Source organism: Lissotriton vulgaris, chromosome 5 (genome assembly GCF_964263255.1).
Source record: "Lissotriton vulgaris chromosome 5, aLisVul1.2, whole genome shotgun sequence".
In the NCBI taxonomy this organism is placed as follows: Eukaryota; Metazoa; Chordata; class Amphibia; order Caudata; family Salamandridae; genus Lissotriton; species Lissotriton vulgaris.
This window is the reverse complement of record NC_141693.1, coordinates 895,342,828-895,351,913: the sequence shown is the minus strand read 5'-3', so window position 1 is coordinate 895,351,913 and position 9,086 is coordinate 895,342,828. Positions and strand designations below refer to the sequence as shown.

Genomic DNA, 9,086 nt, shown 5'->3' with positions numbered 1-9,086 from the left:
GCCTCTTCCAGGTAAGGGAATAACATTCTGTATTGGTTGTGTTGGTTTTCGGGGATTTATATTTGTAAAACAGAGGCGCCCCCCTTATTAGGCAGGCCCATGAGTCAGGCCCTGGAGCCGGGCACAAAGCCCCGCTTGCGCCCCATTGTGCGGGGGAATTAGCACCTTTTCACAGTGAAATCCGCCGATTGTGTGGGGGCGCTGGAGGTGGAATACAACTGGTTAAAGGATTTGGGCAGCGTCCTCCGTGGGAGGAGCCAGTGCAGGCTGAAATCTGCAATTAAAGATGAACTTTGTGTGAACTAATTTATCTGACCAAGGTAAAAAAGGGGGCAGAGACCTGGGGAGTATATAAAAAGAGGAGGGCAGAGCAGTTAGCTTATTCTAGGAACACACGCGCCTAAACGCTGTCCCACTCAGGAAGGAGCAGCGCAGGTAGAGGGCTGCACTCTACATTCACAGAGCGGCAAGAGAGCACTTTTTTAGGGATTTAATTCTAAGTGCGCCTGATTTTGCAATTGGACCCTTCTACAGCGCCTCGTTAAGGAGGGCTTGCCAAAGTGCTTTAGGAGATCTTAGGGGGTACTTTTGGAGTCGGAGAGGGCAGATCCAGAAACCTCTGCAGGTGTAGGTACGGTCTGACCAGGCAGGTGCCAGTAGAGGGTGACTAGGGTGCGACCGGGCACCGCACAGCGCAGTTTGGGTAGGTAGGCACTGGTACCCGGTGCCCCACCATGGGGCTCTCCACACTCCTCGCCTCCGCCCTGTGCACCCTGGTGCTGCCGGTGCTACTCTTCCTGGCCGCCGTGAAGGTTTGGGAGCTGTACTGTCTGAGCACCCGGGATCGCCTCTGCCGCAGCCCGCTGCCCCCAGGCACCATGGGGCTGCCCTTCTTCGGAGAGACCCTGCAGCTGGTCCTACAGGTACGGAAGACCCGCACTTGCGGTTCACTTTACAGTATAACAATGTGTGCGGGATACCACAGGCTACAAACGAACATTTACGCGAACCATGTCCACCGGAGTGGTATCGACTAAAGAATTGGTTATTTTATAGGTCTTCCTCAGATTTGACTAGAACGAGTTTTCTGTGTGTGTTTGCGTTTATTGCTTCCTACATATTGGGCACAGGTAGACGTCCTCCATGCACCGCGATCCTCTTTAAACAACTTAGTTTAATGTCATCATTATTTTTTTACAGAGGCGAAAATTCCTGCAGATGAAGCGCAGGAAGTACGGCTGTATTTACAAAACGCACCTGTTTGGGAGACCCACGGTGCGCGTGATGGGTGCGGAAAACGTGAAGGCGATCCTGCTCGGGGAGCACAAGCTGGTGTCGGTGCAGTGGCCGGCCTCGGTGCGCACCATCCTGGGAGGGGGCTGCCTGTCCAACCTGCACGACTCCTCCCTGCACAAGAACCGCAAGAGGGTGAGTACTCGAGACTGCAGCCAGACCCAATCTCCGCCTCTCTTGTTCGCGCTGTAAGCCAGGCCAGTCACTTTTCCTCAGTACTATTCTATAAGCAAAATGTATGAATGTTAGGGATGTTGTGTCTCCGCTATATTTCAATTGAAACAGTCCCCGGCCTCTTGTTAGTTCCCGGCGGCTTTATTAAACGGGTACCTGTGGGCAGAGACTCTCCATAAAAGGGCCTGCAGCACCACCCTGTGGCAAGCCCAAGATAGCGCCTGACGTTTTGTCCAAATTTCCGTGGTTTTATCTGGCCCGAAGGATTTAAATTAAATCAGAAGCGTCAGTAGTCCTTGTGTAAAAACGCCGGCCTTGTACACCATATTCACTGTGCTCGCAGGAGGCGTTGGGGGTCTCACACTTTGGACTTGAGATGAAGCAGACCCTGGTTTTGCTGTTTGGCCTATTGTGGCGAAAGTATTCTATCACGCGCTGGTTCTGCCGGGGTTGTTGTATACAGGCACCGGTGCCCGAGTCTCACTTCTGCCCCTCTCTCCCACCCCCAGGTCATCATGCAGGCCTTCTCGCGGGAGGCGCTCCAGCACTACATCCCGGCCATCGAGGAGGAGGTGCGCGGCTCCCTGTCGGAGTGGCTGTCCGGCGGGGCCTGCGTGCTGGTGTACCCCGAGGTGAAGCGCCTCATGTTCCGCATCGCCATGAGGATCCTGCTGGGCTTCGAGCCGCACCAGACCGACCCTGAGACCGAGCAGCAGCTGGTGGACGCCTTCGAGGAGATGATCCGCAACCTCTTCTCGCTGCCCATCGACGTGCCCTTCAGCGGCCTCTACCGGGTAAGCAGGCCTCCTGGCAGGAGGGACTGGGGTGGTGTGAAACGGGTGCCCCAGAGTGAGCCGGCGCTGTTGGGTCGAAGTCAATCGCACGTTAAACGTTAATTTCAGACGGCTCTTGGCTAACTCGTGAGTGACTTGTCAAAGCCCTTACTGCACTCTGTGACTTATTTACAAGCCCCGTGCGCCACTCCTACCTCACGTTTAACATGGTAAAAAGTGACTAACAGAGGCGCAAGGGACTTGTAAGTAAGCCCTCTGGGGCTTATTTACAAGCCACTTGCGTCATTTTCCCTTGTTAAAAATGACGCAAAAGTGGCGCAAGGGGCTTGTAAATCTGCCCCTCAGTTTAAACCTTATCGTAAAATATTTTCCTAGACAGTCCGTCTTTTCTAATAGAAACTACCTAAATTGGAGAGGCAGCTGTGTGCCATTCACATTCAAGGCCCTAGTATATATGTAACGCTCACTGTGACCTGCTTAGCTCGGATGCACTGTACGTAGGGGTGGTCCAGGCTGCCATGGCGCAGCAGCAGGTTTTTTACCGACTGAGCTATCCCCCTGCTGGCAGTGGTGGGATGCGTCCTGGGATTGGAGTGAAGCGGGGGGCCTCGGGCTTCCCTCACGGCATTCTCCGGAGACGGCCGTGGGCGGTGCCTGGGTAGGGTTGAGGACGCCATGTCATGTGCTATTGAAATAAGTAAAACTTTTCTCCCTCCTCCTCATCAGGGTCTAAAGGCTCGGAATGTGATCCACTCCAAAATCGAAGAGAACATAAAGGCAAAGATGGCCAAAAACTCGAACTGCCAGTACAAGGACGCCCTGCAGCTGCTGATCGAGCACACACAGAGGAACGGCGAGCAGCTGAACATGCAGGTAAGGTGCCGCGAGGCCGCGCGCACTAGGCGCTCTGCAGCGCAGGGCGCACGGGGGTGACCACCACACGCATTATTCGGGAACAAAGTCCATGTAGCCGCATCCACGTTAGGCTATTTGCCGTTGTTTACATGTGTTCAAGTGCGCGTAGTTGTCCCTGGGCGCCTGCATGGTTTTCCTGCAGTTATTGCTTCTCTAGTCCTGCATACACCCTCGGTACACAGCACGACCCTCTGTAGTGGGAACATGTTGCTAATGTCAGACACTTTCTGAATGTGCTTCGGTTCAGTGTCCATTGGGCGCTTACCAATTCCCTTCTGGTTTCCACAAACAGGAACTGAAGGAATCGGCCACTGAGCTCCTATTTGGAGGCCACGAGACCACGGCTAGCGCTGCCACCTCCCTCATGACCTTCCTGGCGCTTCACTCGGAGGTTCTACACAAAGTCCGCAAGGAACTGCAGATCAAGGTATGTATGGCCTGTCCAGGAACAATGGTGGTAGTCACTTTAATGATGCAGTGGCACGGGAGGGGGTAGTGGGCTCATATTTGTGCCCCGCAGTTTCCTTTATGCAGTCGGTGTTAAGTGCACTTTTACAAAATGCAGCGGCGCCTGCGAAACATTGAATGTGTTCCTAGCAGAGCCTTATTATCTGTTTGTCACGGCCGACATACTCACCTTTCGCATGTTATTGCAGGATTTACTGTGCAGTGGCGGCCAGGAGAGCAGACCCCTCACACTGGAGGCCCTGGAGCAACTCAAGTACACGGGCTGCGTCATCAAGGAGACCCTGCGGCTCAGACCCCCTGTCCCAGGGGGGTTCAGAGTGGCCCTCAAGACTTTCGAGCTGAATGTAAGTTGCGTTTTTCATATTTGCCCTCGCTGTCATGGCAGCCATCCCTGGAGCCCTAAGCAGAGGGTCTTCAAAAGCAACAGTGCACCCCCAGCACAGAATAAACGCCTTTTAGTATTATGAATGAACGTCTTTGTGGTAGCTGCAAGGTTCTTTTCAGTAGTTGCTTTCCAATTGTTTGTGTGTAAGGCTAACCCAGCAAGTGGAACGAGGCATAGAGCCTCCACACGGGCGCATTCCAGTTCTTGTATTTAAAAAAATACAAGCTGTTGGAGACACTCTTACAACACAATGACTGCAGGGTACTCTTTCTGTTACACCCACATTAAAGTTGCCGCTACGCACTCACTGCGCCATGCCACAACTTCCTTTTACCAGCACGAAGTTTTCTGGGAGTTGTAGTCGTGGTTCACTAAAGTTGATGCAGTGGAAGAGGCACACCTGAACTTAATTATCTGGAAAGGTACCGCAGGACTGGCGGTGTCTTCCTTAGTGACCTACTAACCCTGCTGTACAAAACAGCACCATTACCATAAACAGAATATTTATAAAATGTGTGTGTAACCGTAAATCCTAGAGGAGTGCCCCTGTGCCAAGTTCGCAGTATATGAAACTGAATAAAACGGTGGTATCCCTATGAACTACACGACAGACGTGCAGCATATTCAAACTTTTAACGTAAGGGGGCTTTTTTACAAAAACTGGCGCGCCACTTTTTATATAGGGAAAGACTACCGGTGGCGCAAGGGGCTTGTAAATAAGTCCCTAAAACTAGTAGCTGAGCAAGTTTGAGGGGGGGGGGGGGGGGGTATGCAAGCTTACCTGCAGGGTCCCGCTTCCCTCCATGCGATCCCACCAGGCAATGCGCTTAAACAAGCGGTGGGAAGTTCACGGGGTCAGTTGGAGCAGCGCTGCAAACAGCTGACAATTTGCAGCAATTTCATGGCTGTCACTGCTCTCGGCCTCTAGAGGGCCTCGGCCGCACGGGTTCTCCTCTAGCTGCTTCTAACCACATTGCCTTGTTTCCCTCGCAGGGTTTCCAGGTCCCCAAAGGCTGGAACGTCATCTACAGCATCTGCGACACGCACGACGCGGCCGAGGTCTTCCCCGACAAGGAGGAATTTAACCCGGACAGGTTCATGTCCTCGCACCCTGAAGACAACTCGCGATTCAATTTCATCCCCTTCGGGGGCGGCGTGAGGAGCTGCGTGGGAAAAGAGTTCGCCAAAACCCTGCTCAAGATCTTCACGGTGGAACTGGCTCGGACCTGTGACTGGCAGCTCTTAAACGGGGCCCCGACTATGAAAACTGGGCCCACGGTGTACCCCGTGGATAACCTGCCCACAAAATTCATTGACTTCAATGGCATCATATAGTATACCTGACACCCAACACTCCGCAGCAATAGCAATTACGTGTTTGTATATATATTTTATAGCAACATATATATCTGTTAACTTACTTATTTTGTATTTAACTTGTAAATGTATTATGCCATAGTTATTTATAAACCTTCTAAAATATTTTTGTAAAAACTGTTACATACTTTTGAATGTCCAAGCACTAACATTATGGGACTGTGGCCCATAATAAGTTTATTTCTGTAGAAATAAAAGTTTTTCTATTTTAAGAAAATTACTTCAAGTTGGTGCTTTGTGTCTCCTATGTTTTAAAAGTTCAATATAAGGTACACAAGGCTTTTACTAAGTTCTTTCAGCTGCTAAATACACAAAATAAGCGATTGGAAGCGATTGTAGTCGCCACGTTGTTAAATTCAACCAATCCTTGTTACAATAAAAAAATAAATATTTAGGTGCCATGCACGGAAGGCTGATTTGGATAGCATCCACCCTGACAGGCAGATACACATGAATATATGACTTCCCACAGTTTCTAAAAATCTTTCTTCAGTTAATTTCAAAGATGTCATGTTTTGAATAAATGTACTTTTGTTTGCCTTTTCCATTTTGTCCTTTTATACAGGTAACTGTTTTTACGAGCAAAAAAAAAAAACCCTGGACGGATGAAATGAATCATTTGCGTGATGAAATATGCGAGAGTGCACTAGTCTCAACACTTTCCACATATCGTGAGGGAGTTAAAAACAAACAAACTTAAAGGCAATTCACCCTTGGGGTAGGGGAAGAATAGAACCATAGACATGGCGGTGCAGTGGATGGGTGCCTGGGCTACGCTCTTCATGGTGTGTGTCGAGATCACTTACCATCGTTGGTGGTGAGGAGGAGGGCAGAAGACTTAGTACCAGCAGCTAGGCAAGGGCAACCGGATATGTAGACTCCATGTCACAGCCAAGATGTCTGGTTTAATTGCACAGGCGGGCACATATGTGACTCTAATCTGCTCATGTCATCCGGGGCATAGATGCACACAAAACATGCACAGGGCTGCAAAGTTGGGAATCCACCAGCAGGCACTTCATACCCTTTGTATTTCACTCCTGCAGGCTCCTGTCTTCTCCATTTGTGATGGTTTTTACTGTCTTTCTTCTTTACCATCTCTTGCTGTTAGGAAATTTCAGATGAGGAAAAATAAGACCCCTCCTCCCCGCAACTACCAGCTCAAATTAAGCACTGTATACCACACCAGACTGCCAAGGAGTCACATACAAAGGCACCAAGAAATGCATCCCCCCTCTCTGGCCCCCTGTGTTTGGGTGATAAGTCCTCCCTAGTACTAACGGATTAAGCCTCCTGCTCTCTGGGGAGGCTGGCAGACTGGACTAAGAAATTGTCCTAGACCCATCTCCCCCCACCCCTTGCAGATGTGTAGGACACAATTCATAAAAATAGGACATTTATTCAATAAACTCCATTGAGTGGCCACTTTGTTCCTGGTCTCCAGCTCTGGCAGCTTTTGCCAAGCAGGAGCAAACAGTAAGTCGGCCCCCAGCAGGCGGGAGCAGGAAAAGTGCTGCACACTGGGAGTGGACTTTTCATCTGTTTTTCTGCCCAAAACGGATGTAAGAATTGCTCCTGCACATAGGGAGCAGCATTTTTTGCTGCTCCCTGTGTGCAAGAGCGATGCTGGCTCTCCCTAGAGGCTGGGAACTTGTGGGGACTGCAGGGGGCATTGATGCTCCCCTGGGGTCCCCAATAGAGCAGACTGGGTGCCCTAGGTGCAGCCAACCCAGCATCAATTAGCTGGAGGATTGGGTCCCTGGGCAAAAATCGTGGGGGGGGGGGAGGGGGACACACCACATGGCTCTCCTCCCCATCTATGATCTTTAATCCTTGTGGGAGGTGAATGCATTGCTAATCTATATGTACTGTCTGTGATGAATGGGTTATTTCTTGGTCTCTTGGCAAAATATTCCATGGTTCTTCCGTTAAATGAAAAAGAGGATGCAAAAGTGAAAAATCACCTGTCCGAATCTAGCATTTGGCCCTGCCCCGTTCACCTTAGTAGCATGCAAATGTCTTCCCACCTTCTGGCAGTATGATGGACAGCTTACCAAAAGGCCCCCAATAGGTTTGCCATCAATTATAGGGATGCGTTCTTGATGCCAAAGAATATGAGGACATCTCCACCAAACAAAGAAGCACTTACTTCATATGATTAAGAGGAAGGACCCTTTTTTGGAGATTTACTTCTTTGTAGTCTCATTGTCTTCTCTATAGAAGGGTTCATGTTATCACAGATTTCTTGATGAGTACGCAGAGCTACAATTACATTGTCCAAACACACAATGTCACTGGAGACATTTCCTCGTGGTCCATTACGCAGCTGTAGTGTTAAATATGGATGTATGACATTACAACGCATACCTTTACAACGCATACCATCACAACACAATTTTTACAACGCAACATCCATTACAAAGCATTCCATTACAACGCATGCAATTACAACAAATTTTTTAAAACTACCATTACAAAGCATTCCATTACACCGCATAGTACCTTTACAACGTATACCATTACAACGCCTACCATTACATTGCATGTATGGTAAGTATTGGATAGTGTAGGGGTAAAAATTACTATTCTAACTCCAGGGGGGCGCAACAGTAGGGTAAGTGTTGAATAGTGTAGGGGAAACAATTACTATTCTAACTCCAGGGTGTGCAACAGTCGGGTAAGTGTTGGATATAGTAGGGGTAAAAATTACTATTCTAACTCCAGGGGGGCGCAACAGTAGGGTAAGTGTTGGAAAGTGTAAGGGTACTATGCGTTGTAATGGTATGCGTTGTAATGACTGCGTTGTAATGACATGCGTTTTAGTGGTATGCGTTGTAGTGCCATGCGTTGTAATGGTATGCGTTGTAATGGATGTTGCGTTGTAAAAGTTTCGTTGTAATGGTAGTGCGTTGTAAAAGTTGCGTTGTAAAGGTTGTTTCCCGTTGAATATGCACTAGACCGTTACCCAACAAGGCAGCACTTACTAATTAACCAGTAGAAAGTACTTCAGTTGGGTAGACATTTAATGCAAAACTGTGGATTCTAGTTGGACAAAGCGGCAGGTGATTTTCTGTTCTGGTGCTGTCACTCACACAGCTGCTGACATACCCACACAGGCACCCACTGACGCACCCATTCAACCACTCTCACATCCACTCAGACCCATACAGACACTCACACTCCTACAAACCAATCACACACCCATCCATCCACTTGCACACCCACTCACACAGCCACTCACACCCACTCACCCAAAAACTACACCCACCCATACAGCCACTCATACCCACATACTAATCCATACAGCCATTCTCAAACCCATACAGCCAATCACACACCCACTCTGACTCAAATCCACTCACACCCTCAAAACTACTCACACACCCTTTCATACACCCATACAGACACACACACACATTCACACACCCAGTCGCCAACCCATACAGCTACTCACATCCACTGACAGACCCATACAGCCACTCACAGACCCTTACAGCCACTCACACATCCACTCACACACCTATAAAGCCATTCACACACCCACATAACCACTCACACACCCACTCACAGACGCATAAAGCCACTCACACACCCAGTTACTGACCTATTCAGCCACTCACACATCTATTCTCAAAGGTTTAAAGGTTACAGTTAGGAAATAAAATTAAAAAAAAAGTTTT

At 49.1% G+C, this 9,086-nt stretch overlaps 1 protein-coding gene across 1 annotated transcript; it reads left to right on the top strand.

Annotated features, from left to right (window-relative positions):
* The first annotated feature begins 376 nt into the window (after positions 1 to 376).
* Positions 377 to 5,616, top strand: CYP26A1 (cytochrome P450 family 26 subfamily A member 1). Its single transcript, XM_086920231.1, has 7 exons — positions 377 to 923; positions 1,201 to 1,428; positions 1,977 to 2,261; positions 2,988 to 3,134; positions 3,469 to 3,603; positions 3,833 to 3,988; positions 5,023 to 5,616. Exons 1-7 carry the CDS (start codon positions 735 to 737, stop codon positions 5,362 to 5,364), a joined length of 1,482 nt encoding a protein of 493 aa, XP_086776357.1. The 5' UTR covers positions 377 to 734; the 3' UTR covers positions 5,365 to 5,616.
* The last annotated feature ends 3,470 nt before the right edge of the window (positions 5,617 to 9,086 follow it).

Excerpts from the sequence above, each read along its gene's own strand:
- CYP26A1 (XM_086920231.1), top strand. The coding sequence starts at position 735 with ATGGGGCTCTCCACACTCCTCGCCTCCGCCCTGTGCACCCTGGTGCTG. Across the intron at positions 924-1,200 it reads CCCTGCAGCTGGTCCTACAG|AGGCGAAAATTCCTGCAGAT; the intron begins GTACGGAAGACC and ends ATTTTTTTACAG. Across the intron at positions 1,429-1,976 it reads TGCACAAGAACCGCAAGAGG|GTCATCATGCAGGCCTTCTC; the intron begins GTGAGTACTCGA and ends TCCCACCCCCAG.